Source organism: Melopsittacus undulatus, chromosome 1 (genome assembly GCF_012275295.1).
Source record: "Melopsittacus undulatus isolate bMelUnd1 chromosome 1, bMelUnd1.mat.Z, whole genome shotgun sequence".
Lineage (NCBI taxonomy): Eukaryota > Metazoa > Chordata > Aves > Psittaciformes > Psittaculidae > Melopsittacus > Melopsittacus undulatus.
The window spans coordinates 97,184,216-97,201,668 of record NC_047527.1 but is presented as its reverse complement, the minus strand read 5'-3'; the positions used below and the strand labels follow the sequence as shown (position 1 = coordinate 97,201,668).

Below are 17,453 nucleotides of genomic sequence, written 5' to 3'. Positions count from 1 at the left end.
CGCCCCGGGTCCGCCCCTGCCCGCCATGCTGGTGCCGCTTCTGCTGCGGGCGGTCGGCGCTCGGCCCAGGCTCCGCTCGGTCCTCCCTGCGCTGCGGCCCCTCCCCGGCCCGGGGCGCAGGTATCGGGGAGCCCAGGGCCGGGGGCCACCGGGGGCCGGGACCGCTCGAGGAGGGGCGGGGGCAGTACGGACCCCTGGGTCCCTTTGGGGGGGCCGTGGACACCCCGGACTTCCCTTCAGGGTGCGGGGGGGAAGTCCGGGGTCTGAGGTTGCGGAATATCGGGGTGCGGGAAGATCGGGGTTCCCGGGGGGTGCAGGGCTGGGGTCGGGAAGGGGAGGGAGGATCCCAGACGCTGGGGGGTGGGACCAGGGGGAGAGTTTGATGGGTCTGAGTGCTGGTGGTTATCTGGGGGGAGCCCGCGAGTGGGGACACCGGGAGCACTGGGAGGAAATGAGGGTGTCCCCTGCCCTGGGACAGCCCGGGATGGCATGGGTGGACTGCCTGTGCCGTGTGAGGACATGGCTCTTGTTCAAGACCCCCATCCCCCCGGGGCTGGCCCCTGATTCGGGCACCCTGTGCTCACTGCTCTCCCCAGTTTCAGGTATGGAGGGGTCCGCCCTGGGCTGGTCAGCCCACCTCCACCGCCCTCCAGCACCATGCTGCCAGCCCCACGCTGCCTGCTCCTGGTTGGCCCTGCTGCAGGCTGTGTGGTGCTTGGCTTGCTGGGCACAGCTGCACGCTGCCAGGAGGCCACCGTCCCTGTTGGCCCCACCGTGCCTGCAGTCCCTGAGCCTGTGCAGCCCCGGCCGGAGCCCACGTTCAACTGGCCAGTGTTCTGGACCTTCCTGCGTCCGCAGCTCTTGGTCCTCTCTGCAGCAGTGGTGGTAAGCAGGGGCAGGTGGGCGGCTGTGGTTTCTCCTGTCCCCACTGTCCCTGTGCCATGGCGTGGTGCCTGCTGTCCCCATATGATGGTGTGACACCTGCTGTTACTGTGCCACAACGTGACACAGTATGCAGGAGACAGATGCTTCACAAGGGGCTGTAGTGATGGGGCAAGGGGTAATGGGTTCAAACTTAAACACAGCGGAAGTTCAGTTTAGATGCAATGAAGAAGTTCTTTATTGTGAGGGAGGTGAGGCACTGAAATAGGTTGCCCAAAGAAGTTATGAATGCTCCATCTGTGGCAGTGTTCAAGGCCAGGTTTGAACAGAGCCGTGAGCAGCATGGTCTAGAGTGAGGTGGCTTGGAACTGGATGATCTACAGTCCTTTCCAACACAAACCATTCTGTGATGCTATGATGCCTGCCATCCCTATGCTGTGGTGTGACATCTGCCATTCCCGTGCCATGGTATGACGCCCCCTGTGTCCACAGCTGGCTCTGGGCGCAGCCCTGCTCAATGTCCGCATCCCGGTGCTGCTGGGGCAGCTGGTGAATGTGGTGGCCCACTGCGCCCGCGGCCACATCTCCAGTTACCTGCAGGAGGTCCGGCGCCCAGCCCTGCGCCTGCTCGCTGTCTACTGCCTGCAGGTGGGTGCTAGCACCCTGAGCTGGGCAGGGGATTGTGGAGACATCCCCTCTCTCTCCATGCTCCTCCAAGCCCCTCTCCTCCTCAGGGGCTGCTGACTTTTGGGTACATCGCGCTGCTGGCACGGGTCGGGGAGCAGGTGGCTGGCAGCATGCGCAAGGCGCTCTTCACGTCCCTGCTCCAGTAAGACACCCCACGGGGCAGCAGGGGCTGGGGTGCACAGGGGGACATCAATCCACCACCCAAGCCCACTGCCCACCATCCGTCAGGCAGGATGTAGCGTTCTTTGACGCCAACCGAACAGGGCAGCTGGTGAACCGGCTGACGGCCGACATCCAGGAGTTCAAGTCCTCCTTCAAGCTGGCCATCTCACAGGTGAAGCCAGCATCCGGTGGTACCAACCCTTAACAACCTTGCCCCCCAAGTCCCCCTGGCCCCAGCACCCACTCCTGCCTGCTCCCATCCCCAGGGCCTGCGCAGCAGCACACAGACAGCCGGCTGCTTCGTCTCGCTCTACCTGCTCTCACCCAAGCTCACCGGCCTCCTGCTCGTGGCACTGCCTGTGCTGGTGGGCACCGGGGCTCTCATTGGGGCCTTCCTCCGCAGCCTCTCCCGCCGGGCACAGGAGCAGGTAACCCTGTACTTACCCACCCCACCAGGGCTGGAGCAGGGGGTGTCCTCCCCTGCTCACCCTCTTCATCCCTCTGCTGCAGGTGGCTAAGGCAACCGGGGTGGCAGACGAGGCACTGGGAAACGTCCGGACCGTGCGTGCCTTTGCCATGGAGGACCGGCAGGCAGGGTAAGGGAGTGGCAGGGGCTCCTGCCTTGTGAGGGCAGTGTGGGTGCAGGGGGGTTCAGCCTCATCCCTGCCTGCAGGCTGTACTGTGCTGAGGTGGACCGTGCTGGCTGGCTGAACGAGCGGCTGGGGCTGGGCATTGCCGCCTTCCAAGGGCTCTCCAACCTGGCACTCAACGGTGAGTGTTTGCCATGGGGTGCGACATGGAGGTGCCATGGGGCAGGAACCCCTTCAGGTCCCATCTTTACCCTGCATCCTACAGGCATCATCCTGGGAACCATCTTCGTGGGTGGCTCCTTGATGGCTGGGGACGAGCTCTCACCGGGTGACCTCATGTCCTTCCTGGTGGCCTCGCAGACGGTGCAAAGGTCAGGGAAGGGTCGGGCATGCCAGCACCCCTGGCACCCGGCATACCCATGACTCAGCCCTGAGCTCGGCCTCTCCTCCTGTGCACTGCAGGTCCATGGCCAACATCTCCATCCTGCTGGGGCAGGTAGGTGGCGGGGGGGGTCCCACTGCCCTCCAGGGCTGTGGAGCCAGGACTGGGAATGTTCCCACTGCCATCCCTGCAGGTGGTGCGAGGGCTGAGCGCCGGTGCCCGCGTCTTCGAGCTGCTGACACTGGAGCCCAGCGTGGCGCTGCGGGGTGGGAAGTCCATCCCCAGCCACTCTCTGCTCGGCCACATCTGCTTCCACCATGTCTCCTTTAGGTAAGTGCCCTCCCAGACCCCTCTGTAGGCAGGGGCTGGCACCATGCTGCCACATCGCCCCACTCCTCTCCCCACAGCTATCCCACCCGCCCTGGCTACCTGGTCCTGCAGGACTTCACCCTCACCCTGCCGCCCTGCAAAACCGTAGCCATCGTGGGACCATCTGGAGGAGGTACTGGCCTGGCCAAGACCCTTGCTCTCCCAGCAGCCCAGAGGTGCCAGATCAGCCTCTCACTGGTCCCTGAGTGCATCCTGCTGCCCAGTGGGTGCCAGGAAGTGAGAACTGGCCAACATGCCCCCCACCATCCAGCAGCTCTCTGTGATGCTGGGGTCATGGGGGCACATGGCTGGGAGTGCCATGGGGCTAGGGGCTCCTCTCCACAGGGAAGTCAACAGTGGCAGCACTGCTGGAGCGGTTCTATGAGCCCACACAGGGCACCATCACCCTAGATGGCCATGACATCTCCTCCCTGGACCCCTCCTGGCTGCGAGGGCAGGTCATCGGCTTCATCAGCCAGGTGTGGGGCTGCTGTCAGCCATTGGGCTGCTGTGGGCTGCTTCCCCCAGGCACAGGATGGGACCCCCTGAGCCCTCATTGTTCCCAGAGGAGGGGTGGAAGGTGGCCCCATCCGGGGCTCCATGCTGAGTGGCTGGATGCTGCCACAGGAGCCGGTGCTCTTTGGAACAACCATCATGGAGAACATCCGCTTTGGGAAGCCGGGAGCTTCTGATGCCGAGGTGTATGCTGCAGCACAGCTCGCCAATGCTGACGACTTCATCCGCAGCTTCCCCGAGGGCTACAACACCGTTGTGGGTATGTGCTGGGTTGGGTGACGTGGGACAGATGAAACCCAGAGCACGAGACCCTCGCTAAGGTGGCTGAAGTTCCCTCAGGGACATTGGCTGATGGTTATTGCTGGCACAAGGCTGTGCTGGGCTGCCCATGGGGAGGATGTGGTTGAGCACATTCCTGGGGGTCCTGGGCTTGGTGTGGGAGCATGGCTGTGCCCTTCTGCTCCCATCCTTGCGGTGGGTCATCTCCCAGCCAGCATGGCTCCATCATAGAATCAACTGCATCAGAAAATACATTCAAGATCATCAGGTCCAGTCATTACCCCAGCACTGCCAAGTCCACCACTAACCCATGTCACTGAGGGCATCCTTGGTTGTGCCGTCAGGCGAGCGCGGAGTGGCCCTCTCTGGGGGTCAGAAGCAGCGCGTTGCCATTGCCCGGGCCCTGCTGAAGGACCCTGCTGTCCTCATCCTGGATGAGGCCACAAGCGCCCTGGATGCCCAGTCAGAGAAGGTGGTGCAGCAGGCTCTGGACCGAGCTGCCTCAGGCCGTACCGTGCTGCTCATCGCCCACCGCCTCAGCACCATCCGCGGGGCTGACCTCATCGTGGTGCTGGCACAGGGACGGGTGGCTGAGGTGAGGGGTATGAGGGGGGATGTGGGGTGGGTGTGTGGGGAAGGGGGTGCACAGCCCCCTGGGTGACACAATCTCCACTGTCCCCACAGGCAGGGACCCATGAGGAGCTGTTGCGACGAGGCGGGCTCTATGCCGAGCTCATCCGCAGGCAGACCAAGGACGGGTACTGAGCGTGAGGCAGGGCCTGGGGAGGGCACACCCGCTCCTGGGGTGCCCCCCTGGTGCTCCCCAATAAACGAGGGGTGTAAAGTGGCTGCTGGGGCTGTGCTCTGTAGTACAGTGCTGGGAGAGGACCAAACCAGACCAGGCTGGGCAGCAGGGGAGGTACCCCTATGGGATGGGGGCCCCCTGTGTGACCCCATCTGGGTTGGAGGTTCTTTGTGTCACCCTTCAGGGTCCGGGTCCCTTGTGTCTTGCCGTGGGGTGGAGAGTCACTTCCTGCATCACCCCCCAGAGTAGAGGGAACCCCTTCATGATCCCCTGGGGTGGAGATTGCCCTGTGTTGCCCCTCAGTTTAGAGAGACCCCTTTGTCACCTTCTGTGCGTGGGAACCCCTTTGTGTATGACCTTCTCTGTTGGGAGCCCAGTGCATGACACCGGGGATGGGGGAGACCCTTGCATCGCCCCTCGGGATGGGGGGAGTGTCCTAGGCCCCCCGGGGAGGGAGGGACCTGCCTGCTGATCCCTCCCCCACATCCCGGTCACCGGGCCCCGCCGCTGCTGGCAGGGATACCGGCCGGGCCCACTCTGCAGCTGCCGGGGGGGGGGGCCCAGCACGGCCCGGGGGGCTCCTGCGGTGCCGGTCCCGGCGGGGATCCGGGCCCAGGGGCAGCGGCGGGGCCGGCTCCGCGCCCCCCACCCGTGCTCGCTGGGGGCGGCGGCGGGTGGAGCCGCCGCGGGAGGGGCGGGGGCGGCCGCAGACGGGCAGCGGCAGCGGCTGCGCCGCGGCAGCGGGAGCGGAGCCGGGAACGGGGATGGGGCCGGGGACCGGGCGAGAGATGGGGCTGCGCTGACCGGTGGCTCCGCGGCACCGGCAAGTGCGGGGAGGGGAGGGGCCGGTCCTGCCTTGCCCGTCCTTCCCGCTCACCCAGCCCAGCTTCGCCTTCCCCTCGCTCCCATCCCCTGCCTCCCATCCTCTCTCTCCCATCCCCTCCTCACCATCCCCTGTCTGCCATCTGCTGCCTGCCAACCATCCCCTGCCTGCTATCCCTTGCCCACCCTGCCCACAGCACCCTGAGCCCAGCGTGGCGATGGGGCGACCGGGGGGCTGAGGGTGGTGGGGAGCGCGGAGGCCCAGTGGCAGGATGAGGTCGGGCTCGGAGGGCAGCGGGGAGGGCGAGGGGTTCTCCAGCCTGCGGGCCTTCGCCCACAGCTCCTCGCTGCACGGCATCAGCCACGTCTTCGCCTACGGGGCCGTGTCGCTGCGCCGCGTGCTGTGGGGCGCTTTCTTCCTGGGCTCACTGGGGCTGCTGCTGCTGGTGTGCGCCGAGCGTGTCGCCTACTTCCTCACCTACCCCCACGTCACCAAGCTGGACGAGGTGGCTGCCCACAACCTCACCTTCCCGGCCATCACCATCTGCAACCTCAACGAGTTCCGCTTCTCCAAGATCACCCGCAACGACATGTACCACGTGGGCGAGCTGCTGGCACTGCTCAACGACCGCTACGAGATCAGCAACCCGCAGCTGGCCGAGCCCCACGTGCTGGCCGCCCTGCGTGACAAGGCCAACTTCAAGAACTTCAAGGCGAAGCCCTTCAGCATGGCTGAGTTCTACAACCGCACGGGTCATGACCTGTCCGACATGCTGCTGCAGTGCTCCTTCCGCGGCGTCAACTGCACCGCACACAACTTCACCGTGGTGAGTGCCGGACACGGTGCCTGGGTAGAGGTGACCGCACATGGATGCGGGTGTCCTGCCAGGGTTGGGCACTGGCGCTGCTGGGGCTGCCACAGTGCCCATGGATGAACCCAGAACCCTCCTGCCAGTACATCTGGCCACCGGCAGCACATCAGCCCCTGCCCGCCTCCCCACGTGCTGTGGCAGGCCGGCTGCCAGGCAGGGGTGTCACCACCCCATGCTCGCTGCAGGGGTGCCAGGCTGCTGGGAAAAGTGCCCAGGCAGGAGCCGTGCTGTGCTGGAGGCCTGCACCGGGCTGGGTGGCTCTGCCTGTGAGCATCCACTTGGGAATGGGATGCTGGTGGGTGCAGGTTGCTCATAGGTTCATCCCATGGCCCCGCTGCCCCTGTGCCAGCCCCAAACAACTGCGTGGGCATGGGCAGGGGTCCCCTGTGCTGAGCTGTCCCCCAGCAGCCACCCAGCCCTGTGCTGTCCCCAGCATTCCCAACTGCTCTTGGGGGCTGCGCTTGTTCTGCTCCAATCACCAGTGCCTGTGTCCTCTCACCACCCCTGCTGTGCCCCAGCAGTGTGCCAGTGAGGCCGCACAGCACCAAGCTGTGTCTCCTGGGCTGCGGAAAGCTGCCAGAGCACAGTGGGGGGAGCAGCACTGCCACGTCCCTGTGCAGTGTGGGCAGCAGGGTGGCCAAAGGAGGAGGTACCTTCCCTGCCCCATGCAGCGCTGGGTGGGCACAGGGCACCCTGGCCCCGCAATCGGCTCACTCAGCAAACCTCATCCGTGTGCAACCTGTGCTGGGCCCACCCGGGTGGTGAGGGACAGGCAGGGAGGTGGTGCAGGCAGGGTGTTGGTGCGGGCAGGATGGGCACGTCTGTGCTGCGGCAGCACCGGGAAGCGGTGTGCTGTGGGAGCTGTGCTGCCTGCGCCGGCCACGCACGGCTCTGCTCAGTCCCTGTCCCCGGCACCGTGGCTGTGCTATCACAACAGCAATTACAGGCAGCTTAAGCCTCTTAGTGCGCAAAATCAATTTTCCTTGGGAAAATTAATTCCTCGGTTGAAAAGCATCCCTTGGGCAGCAGCTCCATGGGCCCTTTGCCGGAGCAGCTCTGGTGATGCCCCTGCGGTTGAGGGGTGCGACTCTGTGTGAGGGTTGCGGTTCCCCAGGGTGGCACACAGCGGCTTGCTGCAGCCTGAGAGCCAGCGTCTCACTGGGGAGTGTGAGCCAACTGTTCCCTGCCCCGGGGTTGTGCGGGCGCCCGTCTCCATTCCCGTGCCGATGATCCACGTGCTGCACTGCTCCCGCTGCCCCCGGGGTTGTGGATGCTGCTGGGCTCTGCCCACATGTGCCACATGACAGGCTGTGGGGAGAAACTTCTGCCCGAGCAGCCGCGGCCGCCCTGGCACACGCGGGCCCCAGGGAGGCCCAGCCCTGCCTCTGGCTGCATGCGCTGCAACTTTGCCGGTGAAAGGGATGGAGCTAATGCCAGGGTTTAGTCAGGGATTATGATCCACTGCCCGGGACTCAGCGCTGAGCCGGCAGCTCCTGCCGCCACGTCCTGTCTGGTGGCACTGGGCTCTGGGGCTGCGCACGTGGCCTCAGCCATGGGGTGCCTCTGGTGTTGTATGGGGGGGGTATGCAAAGCCAGGGCATGCAAGGTGGGTCTGTGCCCTCAGTTGTGCCCCCCAGCACCTGCAGGGATGGGGCAGGCTGGGAGCCCAGGAGCAAGGGGTACTCGGGGACAGGAGGGTTCTGGGTGTGGGGACAGGATCTATAGGGAGCAGGGCCAGAGGGGCCCTGATAATGGGGTACCCCACATGTGGGGAGCAGGATTGCTGGCAGTGCTGTGGCTGTGTCCCTGTCCCCGCCGTGTCCTTCCTGTTGTCCCCTCCACCGCCAGCCACCGGCCCACAGCACATCCCTGTGCCGGGCAGCCGTTGCCATGGCAGTCGCCCCCCCCTTCCTCCTTGGACAGCGCGTTGCCATGGCAACGGCTCCCCTTTTTGGGAGCAATCCGTTGCCACAGCAGCATCCCCCCCCTTTCATGGGGCAAGATGGGTGGGACACCACACCCCATGGGGACACCCCATGGCAGGTGGGCCAGGATGCCATGGGGCATTTATGGGTCCCCCCTGTTCTCCCCCCCAGGTCATGAGTCAGTTATAGGAATGGGGGCTATGGCTGCAGTCCCCCCCTCACCCTGCACATCGAGGCAGCCCCTCTGTTAAATGGGGGCATGGGATGGCTCTGCCCCAGGGTGTGAGGGGGAGGCCAGAGGAAGTGGGGGTCTGGTTATGGGGTGGGAAATGCCCCATACATACCTGGAGGAGAAGGGACTGCAGGGCTGGGCGCTTCTGGGGGAGCAGCTCAGGGTTGCTCAGCTCAGGGTCACGCTGGGGGGCTCTGGGTGCTGAGGGTGCTGGGGGGTTTGGGCTCTGAGGTCACCGGCTGTGGGTGGTCCCTTGCTATGGGCATTGGTCCCTGGGGATATTTAAGTGCTGAAGTCCATGGCTGTGGGTGCTGGGATCTCTGCCTGTAGGTGCTGGTGTGAGTGGCTATGGGTGCTGGTCCCTGTCTGTGGGTGCCGGTACTTGGTGGCTCTGTGGGGCTGGCGCAGGGCAGGCCCTTGTGTCCCGGTGGGATGACGGTGTGGATGACGCCCTCTCCTGCTGTGGCTAAGCCAACCCCGGTCCTGGCTCTCACCCTTGCCGCTCACGTGTCCCCCGCCACCCCATGTCCCTGCTGCCGAGCTGAAACCCAATCCCCCTGCAGAGCAGCAGCAGGATGTCAGGACAGGCCGCCATGGCTGCGGAGCCGCCAGGACCCGGTGCTGGGGCACAGGAGGCAGCCACCTTCACATCCTTCGCCCGCTCCTGCACCCTGCATGGGCTGGGGCGCATCTTTGTGCCTGGGGCACCGGCACCGCGACGCCTGCTCTGGGCCGGCGCCTTCCTGGCCTCTCTGGGCACCTTCCTGCTGCAGGCAGGGCAGCGGGTCCGGCACTATGCCGCATACCCCCGCATCACCGCGCTGGACGAGGCTCAGAGCCGCGTCCTCATCTTCCCCGCCATCACCCTCTGCAACTACAACCGCATCCGGCGCTCCCAGCTCACCCTCAATGACCTGTTCTGGCTGGGGGGGGACCTGCTGGCGGTGGGGACCGAGGACTTCCCCCGCTACTTGCATGCACTGGGGCGGACCCCAAACCTCGACGGCTTCTTCCCCAGCAAGAGCTACGACCTGGGCGCCTTCTACCAGCGCGCCGGGCACCCCATCCATGAGATGCTGCTGCGCTGCCGCTTCCGTGGCCGGGACTGCGGCCCCGAGAACTTCACCACCGTGAGTGCTGCTGCCATGGCCATGGCCACCACCACGGCTGACTCTGCCCTGGGCAGGGCTTGGGCAGGACCCCAGAGCTGAGCAGGTTTTGGGGCCGTGGGACGTGCAGACTGCAGTGTGGTCGGCTGCGGGGTTGCACAAGCTGTGGGACAATGGGTTGTGTGCACTCTGTGGGGCCATGGGTTGTGGCTATGGCATGGTTGGCTGTGGGGCAGTGGTGGGAAGGGGGCACAGTGCCTGCCCACCCTACTGTCCCCTACCTCCAGGGGCTTGGAGAAGCTGCCTCAGTGCAGTGGCTGTGGGGCAGGGGGTGAGGGTGTCATGTTGGCTGGTCTGTGCTCCCTGCCAAGCATCCACAGAGGCCAGTGGGGGCTTTCTCCATGCTGGGGGGCTGTGGGAAGAGGTGGGGCAGTCAGGCAGGGGCTGCAGGTGCCTTCCCAGGGGTTGGGGTCCTGCATCCTGCCTGATGGGGCTGGAGAGGGTCTCTTTCTCTGCCATGGGGACCACTGGGAGCCTGTGAGGCAGGATGTGAGGCAGGACATGGTGGTCAGGGGAACCCTGAAGGGTGTTGGGCCTGGCAAATCCAATGAAACCACGCTGGAGCAGGGACAGCAGTGGCTGCCCCACAGCTCAACCCACAGCCCTGTGCTGGAGGGGTGGATGCGCCAGCTCCTCCTCTGCACATGGACTGAGGGGGTGCTGGGGTTCTGCCTGGGCTCTTGCCTTGGAACTGGGCTGGATCGCTGGGTGCTGCCCCCCACTCCAGCTCAGTCAGTGCAGGACAGACAGGGCCCAGCTCCTCTCCCCAGCACCCCAATGCTGCTATCCCATGGGCAGCCCCATGGCGGATGCTGAGTCTCCAGCCGTGTCCCCACAGATCTTCACGCGCCTCGGCAAGTGTTACACCTTCAACTCGGGGGGCCCGGGCCGGGAGGTGCTGACCACGCTGCAGGGCGGCGCGGGGAACGGCCTGGAGCTGATGCTCAACGTGCAGCAGGAGGAATACCTGCCTGTCTGGGGGGACACGGGTGAGGGAACCCCCAGCCCTGCCCGCGGCCCCACCACCACCCCACACCCCTGACACCTGCCCTGCCTTGCAGATGAGACCTCCTACGAGGCAGGGGTGAAGGTGCAGATCCACAGCCAGGAGGAGCCCCCCTTCATTGACCAGCTGGGCTTTGGTGTAGCACCCGGCTTCCAGACCTTCGTGTCCTGCCAGCAGCAGCGGGTATCCCATGCATGGCAATGGCACAGCCACCCTATGGCTCGGGCAGTGCCGGCACAACCACAGCCATCCCCACTGGACATCCTATGCTGAGCTGTGCCGCATGGTGGGTACCACACCACCAGTGCAGCAGCTCTGCCGCCTCAATAGCCAGAAGCACTGTGGCACGGTGTGGGGCAGCCCCATGGTGCTGCCGCAAGCACTGGCTCAGCAGTGACCCCCCCATCTCCTGCTGAACAGACTGTCAGCGGGGGCGTCATCCAGCCCACGCAGCCAGACACCTAAATTTAGGTGCCTGGAGTGGGTGTCTCCATGTGTGCCGGCGCTTGCAGTGCAGGCAGCTGGGAATGTGGCCCTTGGCACCAGTGGGTGCTGTGCTGGGCCCTGCTGGTGCCTCACCAAGCGCGCACCCACACCAGCCACAGAACAGCTCTGCTGGCCATGATGGGGACCACTGGGGTCTTGCCTGGTGCCATGTACCAGCCCTCACCTGCATCCTTCCCTCCCGCTGTGTGCAGTGACACTGGCCATGAAACCCATCCTGGTGCCCAGCAAAGAGGGGCAGGGCTGGGAGTGGGGTAAGCCCCAAGCCCTGGCTGCATGGGATGAGCTCTTCCCAATGGACGGGCACCACGGTGGGTGGGACACCGGGGACATCCTGGACACCGTGTTTTCCTTAGCCGAGGGCTGGCAGCTGGTGTACCTGCCCCCGCCGTGGGGGGACTGCAAGGCCACCCCCATCGAGTCCGACTTCTTCACCAACTACAGCATCACCGCCTGCCGCCTGGACTGCGAGACCCGCTACCTGGCCGAGAACTGCAACTGCCGCATGGTGCACATGCCGGGTGAGCCGGGGCCGGGGCTGGAGCCGGTGGGCGGCTGCTGCAGGGCCGGGACGGTGGGGAGACCCTCCTGCCCCTGCGACCGCCGCCTTCCCCGCAGGCAACGCCAACGTCTGCACCCCGGAGCAGTACAAGGAGTGCGCTGACCCCGCACTGGGTACGTACCGGGGACACCCTGCCCTCAACTACCCTGCATCCCGGCTCAGACCCTGGGCACCACCATCCCCTGACACCCCCAGCATCACCCCTGGGACCCCCCACCCCCTGCCAGGCTCCATCACTGTGAATGTGGCACCAGTGTCCCTGTGCCCGTCCTTGCCTGCTCAGACCCCACACGTGCCACCGGCACCCGCCACCATGGGGCTTTGGCCTCCAAGCAGCCCAGCCCCACTTGGGTGGATGTCATGGCCACACGATCCCGGTGGTCCCCGTCCCACCCGCGTCCCCCCCAGACTTCCTGGTGAAGAAGGACAGCGATTACTGTGCCTGCCGCACACCCTGCGCCATGGTGCGCTATGGCAAAGAGCTCTCCATGGTGAAGATCCCCAGCAAGGCCTCCGCCAGGTACCTGGCCAAGAAGTTCAACAAGACGGAGCAGTACATCGCGTGAGTGCCACCACCGCTGCGCTGGACCGCAGAGCCAGCAGCACGTGGCACAGCATGGCCTGACGGGGTCATACAGCATGGCACAGCCACAGGGCATGCCTCAGCAGACATGAACTGGCATGGCATGACAGCATCCCCGCCTCTGGAAGTGTTCACAAACCGTGTAGGTGAGGCCCTCAGTGACATGGATTAGTGGTGGACTTGGCAGTCCTGGGGTAACGATGGATCCGATGGTCTTTTCCAACCAAGCTGATTCTATGATTCAATGATGGTGTGATACAGCGCAGCATGGCCATGCAGCATCCCCCAGCATAAGTGAACCAGCACAGCTCAACGCAACGCAGCATAGCACAGCACAGCAAAGCATGGCATGGCATGGCAAGACACAGCATGGCACAGCACGGCATGCCATAGAATGTCTTTGTGCCAGCCCAGGGCAGGGCAGACCCGTCTGCCTCATCCCACCATAGCACAGTGCAGCCCCCCAGAGCCCCCCAGCTGGGTTTGCTGCCTCATGACACATCTGGCCGTCCATCCCAGCCCCATCTGTCTCCGCCAGGGACAACGTGCTGGTGCTGGACATCTTCTTTGAGGCCCTGAACTATGAGATGATCGAGCAGAAGAAGGCGTACGAGGTGGCTGGGCTGCTGGGTGAGGGACCGGGGAGACTGGGGACAGGTGTGTGTGTGGGGGGAGCGTTCAGGGGGGCAGCCCCTATCTAATGCCACCCCCCTGCCCAGGTGATATCGGGGGGCAGATGGGGCTCTTCATCGGCGCCAGCCTCCTCACCATCCTGGAGATCTTTGACTACCTGTACGAGGTGAGCACCCCCCAGCTCCCCCTGCCCCACGCCTGCCCCACAGCCGGGAGCTCTGACCTGCCTTCCCCAGGTCTTCCGGGACAAACTCCTCAGCTTTTACAAGGAGAAGAAGAAGACCCCCAGGAGTGACAGCAGCACCCTGGTAACCCCCCCACAGCCCCCCAACCCCCCTCCCCTGGCACAGCCGGCAAGGGGGGGGCCTTGCACCGCATCCCACCCATCTGCTGCTCGGCCTCATCCCGCCCGGGACCGGCACCATCTCCTGCTCGGACCCTGTGCACTCATTCGCTCCTCTCTGTCCGTCTGTCCATCCGCCCGTCTGTCCTGCACCCCACGGCCTGGCAGGAGCACCCAGCAGTCCCGGGCAGTCCCGCTGTCCCGCTCCCTCCGGGGCCCAGGTAGACATCCCAGGTCCACACCAGGGAGACAGCATCGCTGAGCCCCAAACCTGGCACTGCCAGCATGGGGAGCCATGGGGCTGCTCCCCCAGGGAGGGTAATGAGGGTCCCTGGCTGAGGCATAGCAAGAAGGATGCAACCCCCAAATTCCCCTGCAGGTGGGCCCCGAGGGTCCACATCCCCCTTCACTCCATCCCAGGCTTTTCTCGGCATCATTCCCAGAGCCGGTTATGGGGGTCAACCCCCTCACCAGCTCCGCTCCCATCCTCATGCATCACTCCCCAGCACTGTGCCCCCGGGTCCCCCCGATCAGAGCCCCGCAGAGCCAGACTGGCCTGGCAAGGGGCCATTACATCACCCCCACTGGGACGCTATAGGACAAGAGGGACCCCCAGATACTGGGGGCCTGAGAATTGCATGGGGAAGGGGAATGGGGCAGAGCCAAACACAGTGGAAGAAGTATGGTGACTGCAGGATGATGGGGTTGGGGGAGTGACTGCGTGTACCCCAGGCTGCCCCCAACCACCCCTCCTGTCCTGTCCCCAGGGCGCCTGTGCCCCCCTGCGCTGCCACACGGACAGTCTCACCTTCGCCCCGAACATGCTACCTCGTCACCCGGCTCTAGGCCCCTTCGAGGAGTTCGCCTGCTGACGGCCTGGCCCCGCACCCCCGGCCGGGACGGGGGACTGGGGGGGTCCCCACTGCCACTGGGGCACCCCACGGGGCTGCGGGGCTGGCTCCGGGCCCACGGCTGCTCCCCCCACGAAGGGCTTGCAGGGGGCTGGGGTGGCGGGGCCCCCCCGGTCCTACTCCCATGAACCTGCATGTGCTGTTTGCGCCCGTGCCCCCCTCCCTGCTGCGCTGTACATGCCAAGTCCTCTTGCTGTGCCCCCCACCCCATTAAAGAACTGCCCCAAGCTGTGGCTTGTGTGCTCCTGGGGGGGACACAGGGACAGGGTTGGTGGCAGGGGGGTCCCCAGTGCTTCAAGAAGGAGAAGCAGGCGTTGGGAAGGGGGAAGCTCTTTATGGAGGTAACAAACACTCACAATCACCCACGTACAGCAGCACGGTAGAAAAGAAATGGGGTGTCCCCCCACTTCCCAAGGGAGCTGGCACCCGGGACCCTCACCATGCCAGGGGTGGGGCCGAGAAGGAGCATAGAGAGAAGGGGTGAGGGCGTCCCACCCCCCCTCGGGGTCCCCATGCCTGGTCCCAGAGGGTCCTGCCCCTCCACCAGCACCATGGTCCCACATCCCTGGGGGGGCTCCATGCGCCTGGGGGCAGCCCCAGGGCTAGCCCCAGCCACACCACGGGGCTGGGGAGGCCACTCCAGCGTCCCACAGCCGGGGTGGTGCTGAGTTAAAAACCTAATAAATACAGGGCAAGGGGAATGGGGGGGCTGTATTTCTGGGGTGCTGGCACCTTGCTCCTCACCTCACATCCCACCAGCTGCCGTGGGGGGCTGTCGCCTCCCCACCACTGCCCGGAGCATGCTGGGAGCTGGGTGCTGCCTCCCACTCAGCGTGGGGCTGGGTGGGTGTCTGGAGTCCTTATGGGGGGCAGAAGTCTGTGAAGTAGGGGTGCTGGAGAGCTTCCTCCGCCGATATCCGCTGCACCGGATTGCACTTCAACAGGTTCTGCAGGAAGAAGGTGAGGTGGGGGGGGCTGAACCACAGGCCCCCCAGAAAGCTGTGGGGCTGCAGGGGGAGAGGGCAGCACCACGAGAAGCCAAAGGCCCTGCAGTGCAGGCTCACCTGCAGCAGGTCCCGGCCGGTCGCATTCAGCTTGGGCACTACATTGACCAGGGAGGTGGTGGCCGGGTACATGGGGTATGGCTGGGGATGGAGAGGTGAGACCCAGACCCCATTCCTGGCCCTGAGCCCTCCCAACCTGCCCCTGCCTCACCTTGTAGTCTGGCAGCTTGGCCATGGCTGGCCACTGCTCCTCCGTGGGGGTTCCCAGTAGCGTGGGCACAACAGTGGTCAAGGGCCACCGCTGCAGCCAGCGTGACAGTCAGCCATGCCCAGCTCCCCCCAGCCTAACCCCGGCAGAGCCCCCTTCAATCCCCTGCACAGAAGAGGGGCTGCCCCCCTCCTGTGGCACTGGAAGGATATCGGAAAATCCTTTTCAGCTGGTCATCCACATCATTCCCCGGGAACAGGGGCCGCCCCGCATTGGCCAGCTCTAGGAGCCAGAGAGGAGATGGGTCCCGAGGCCGCACAGCCCCAGCAGCCCCCTGTGCTGCAGCCCCCTGCGCCGACACTACCTGCGAAGATGCAGCCGGCTGACCACATGTCGATGGAGGTGGAGTAGAGCTTGGCGCCGAAGAGCACGTCCGGGGGCCGATACCACAGCGTGACGACCTGTGCAGAGGGAGGAGGAGATGTTGGGCCAGCTGTGGGATGGAACCGAGCACCCCGGGCAGGAGAAGGCAATGGGTACACCTTCCAGCTCACCTCTGCTGAGTAACAGCGCACAGGGATGCCGAAGGCCCGGGCCAGGCCAAAGTCAGCCAGTTTGAGCTCCCCATTCTGTAGTGAAAGCGCCATATCAGCAGGACAGCGAAGCAGATGGAGCAGGGGACACCCCGTCCTGCTGCCCACCCTTTGGCAGCCGCTCCTCCTTCGTCTCTTCCCATTGACCAGAAACACGAGGGACAGACAGAGTGGCAAGTGGCAGAAGGACAGACAGCCACCTACACCTCACACAGACGCACAGCCCTGGCGCTCACCCTGTTTATGAGCAGGTTCTGGGGTTTGAGGTCTCGGTGCAGGACGTTGCGGCTGTGGCAGAACGCGAGGCCCTTCAGCAGCTGGTACATGAACGACTGTGGAAAAGAGCACGGTCCTGAGTGGGACACATCGGCCCTGTCAGGCCAGTTCTTGTGACAGCTGGTGATGGTGCAACTGGGTCCCTAAGGGCTTCCAGAGCCCCCCTGGATGCACCTTGACGATCTCCGGGTCCAGGTCCCCATTGCAGCTGTCAAAATACTTCTTCAGGTCCTGGAGAAAGCGAGCAGAGACATGCTGCAGGGACTGGAAGCAGCGACCCCAGCCTGGTCTTGGCCCCCCATGGCATTGGCACCCACCTGATCACAGAACTCAAAGACCAGGGTGAGCTTCTTGTCACTATGCAAGACATCGTGGAGCCTGCGAGGGGAAGGGGGACCCTGAGGCTCCAAACTGGGGGACCTGAGCCCAGGCAGTGAGGGCAGGACTGGAGGGGACATGCAGGACCAGAGAGGGGGAAGGACGCAGGACCACGGAGAGGGAGATGCAGGACTGGAGAAGGAGATGCAGGTCTGGAGAGGGAAGGATGCAGGACTCGAGGGGAAGCAGCCCCCGCCACCTTCACAGCCCCCATTACCTGACAATGTTCTTGTGCTTGAGCTCCTTGAGCAAGCAGATCTCCCGCAGCGCCGAGCTGGGCACTCCCTGCCAAGAGAGGGGAGTGATGCGGGGGAACCGGATTCGGTATCCGCTCCGGATGCCGGTCCCCGATCCCCTCACCTCGTCGTCATCATCCAGCCGCACCCGCTTCAGCGCCACGATCTCGTGCGTCTCCCGGTTCTTGGCCTTGAACACGGTCCCGTAGGTGCCTGCGGGCGGGCGAACGGGTCATTGCCACGCCAGGCTCCGGCACCGGGCTGCCGGCTCCCGCACCCGTCCCGCACCCGGCACATCCCGGTCCCGCCGCACCTTCCCCGATCTTCTCCAGCTTCTCGTATTTCTGCATCGCGCCGCGATCCGCTCCGGCCCCGCTCTTGGCCCCGGTCCCTGGTGCCGGTCCCGTCCCCACCGCCGCCACACCTCCCGGTAGCCCCCGCGGCAGCCCCGCCTCTTCCGCCACACCTCCCGGCATCCCCTGCGCCCGCCACGCCCCCTCCGCCACACCTCTCCTCGCTGGCCA

The 17,453-nt window shown here is 65.1% G+C and overlaps 3 protein-coding genes across 4 annotated transcripts; 2 read left to right on the top strand and 1 right to left on the bottom strand.

The window, feature by feature from the left end:
* Positions 1 to 11: 11 nt before the first annotated feature.
* ABCB8 (ATP binding cassette subfamily B member 8) lies at positions 12 to 4,714 on the top strand. The gene is made up of 16 exons (XM_034068462.1): positions 12 to 120; positions 597 to 885; positions 1,375 to 1,530; positions 1,617 to 1,711; positions 1,798 to 1,903; positions 1,998 to 2,159; positions 2,242 to 2,327; positions 2,405 to 2,502; positions 2,587 to 2,692; positions 2,784 to 2,817; positions 2,897 to 3,033; positions 3,111 to 3,205; positions 3,418 to 3,551; positions 3,700 to 3,847; positions 4,212 to 4,462; positions 4,552 to 4,714. The coding sequence occupies exons 1-16, from the start codon at positions 26 to 28 to the stop codon at positions 4,630 to 4,632; spliced, it is 2,073 nt and encodes a 690-aa protein (XP_033924353.1). The 5' UTR covers positions 12 to 25; the 3' UTR covers positions 4,633 to 4,714.
* A 1,052-nt stretch (positions 4,715 to 5,766) lies between these two features.
* On the top strand, positions 5,767 to 14,318 carry ASIC3 (acid sensing ion channel subunit 3). Its single transcript, XM_034069443.1, has 11 exons — positions 5,767 to 6,321; positions 10,531 to 10,681; positions 10,754 to 10,881; positions 11,573 to 11,723; positions 11,821 to 11,877; positions 12,173 to 12,326; positions 12,886 to 12,977; positions 13,067 to 13,146; positions 13,217 to 13,288; positions 13,492 to 13,544; positions 14,091 to 14,318. The coding sequence occupies exons 1-11, from the start codon at positions 5,767 to 5,769 to the stop codon at positions 14,167 to 14,169; spliced, it is 1,572 nt and encodes a 523-aa protein (XP_033925334.1). The 3' UTR covers positions 14,170 to 14,318.
* A 230-nt stretch (positions 14,319 to 14,548) lies between these two features.
* On the bottom strand, positions 14,549 to 17,362 carry CDK5 (cyclin dependent kinase 5). 2 transcript variants are annotated; one of them, XM_005149839.3, is made up of 12 exons: positions 17,243 to 17,362; positions 17,054 to 17,142; positions 16,911 to 16,978; positions 16,633 to 16,693; positions 16,490 to 16,546; positions 16,276 to 16,371; positions 16,001 to 16,075; positions 15,811 to 15,907; positions 15,659 to 15,728; positions 15,450 to 15,510; positions 15,299 to 15,379; positions 14,549 to 15,181 (listed from the first exon to the last, which is right to left on the bottom strand). In XM_005149839.3, the coding sequence occupies exons 1-12, from the start codon at positions 17,277 to 17,279 to the stop codon at positions 15,095 to 15,097; spliced, it is 879 nt and encodes a 292-aa protein (XP_005149896.1). In that variant the 5' UTR covers positions 17,280 to 17,362; the 3' UTR covers positions 14,549 to 15,094. The 2 variants fall into 2 exon arrangements, with proteins under 2 accessions (XP_005149896.1, XP_030905562.2); XM_031049702.2 differs by having other exon boundaries at positions 15,299 to 15,510.
* Positions 17,363 to 17,453: the final 91 nt, after the last annotated feature.

Bases quoted from the DNA above. Each gene is read 5' to 3' on its own strand.
- ABCB8 (XM_034068462.1), top strand. From the start codon at position 26: ATGCTGGTGCCGCTTCTGCTGCGGGCGGTCGGCGCTCGGCCCAGGCTC. The intron at 886-1,374 runs GTAAGCAGGGGC...CTGTGTCCACAG, and splicing joins TCCTCTCTGCAGCAGTGGTG to CTGGCTCTGGGCGCAGCCCT. The intron at 3,552-3,699 runs GTGTGGGGCTGC...ATGCTGCCACAG, and splicing joins TCATCGGCTTCATCAGCCAG to GAGCCGGTGCTCTTTGGAAC.
- ASIC3 (XM_034069443.1), top strand. From the start codon at position 5,767: ATGAGGTCGGGCTCGGAGGGCAGCGGGGAGGGCGAGGGGTTCTCCAGC. The intron at 11,724-11,820 runs GTGAGCCGGGGC...CCTTCCCCGCAG, and splicing joins CCGCATGGTGCACATGCCGG to GCAACGCCAACGTCTGCACC. The intron at 13,147-13,216 runs GTGAGCACCCCC...TGCCTTCCCCAG, and splicing joins TCTTTGACTACCTGTACGAG to GTCTTCCGGGACAAACTCCT.
- CDK5 (XM_031049702.2), bottom strand. From the start codon at position 17,279: ATGCAGAAATACGAGAAGCTGGAGAAGATCGGGGAAG. The intron at 15,908-16,000 runs GTGAGCTGGAAG...CCCTCTGCACAG, and splicing joins TGCGCTGTTACTCAGCAGAG to GTCGTCACGCTGTGGTATCG. The intron at 15,729-15,810 runs GTAGTGTCGGCG...TCTGGCTCCTAG, and splicing joins AGCCGGCTGCATCTTCGCAG to AGCTGGCCAATGCGGGGCGG.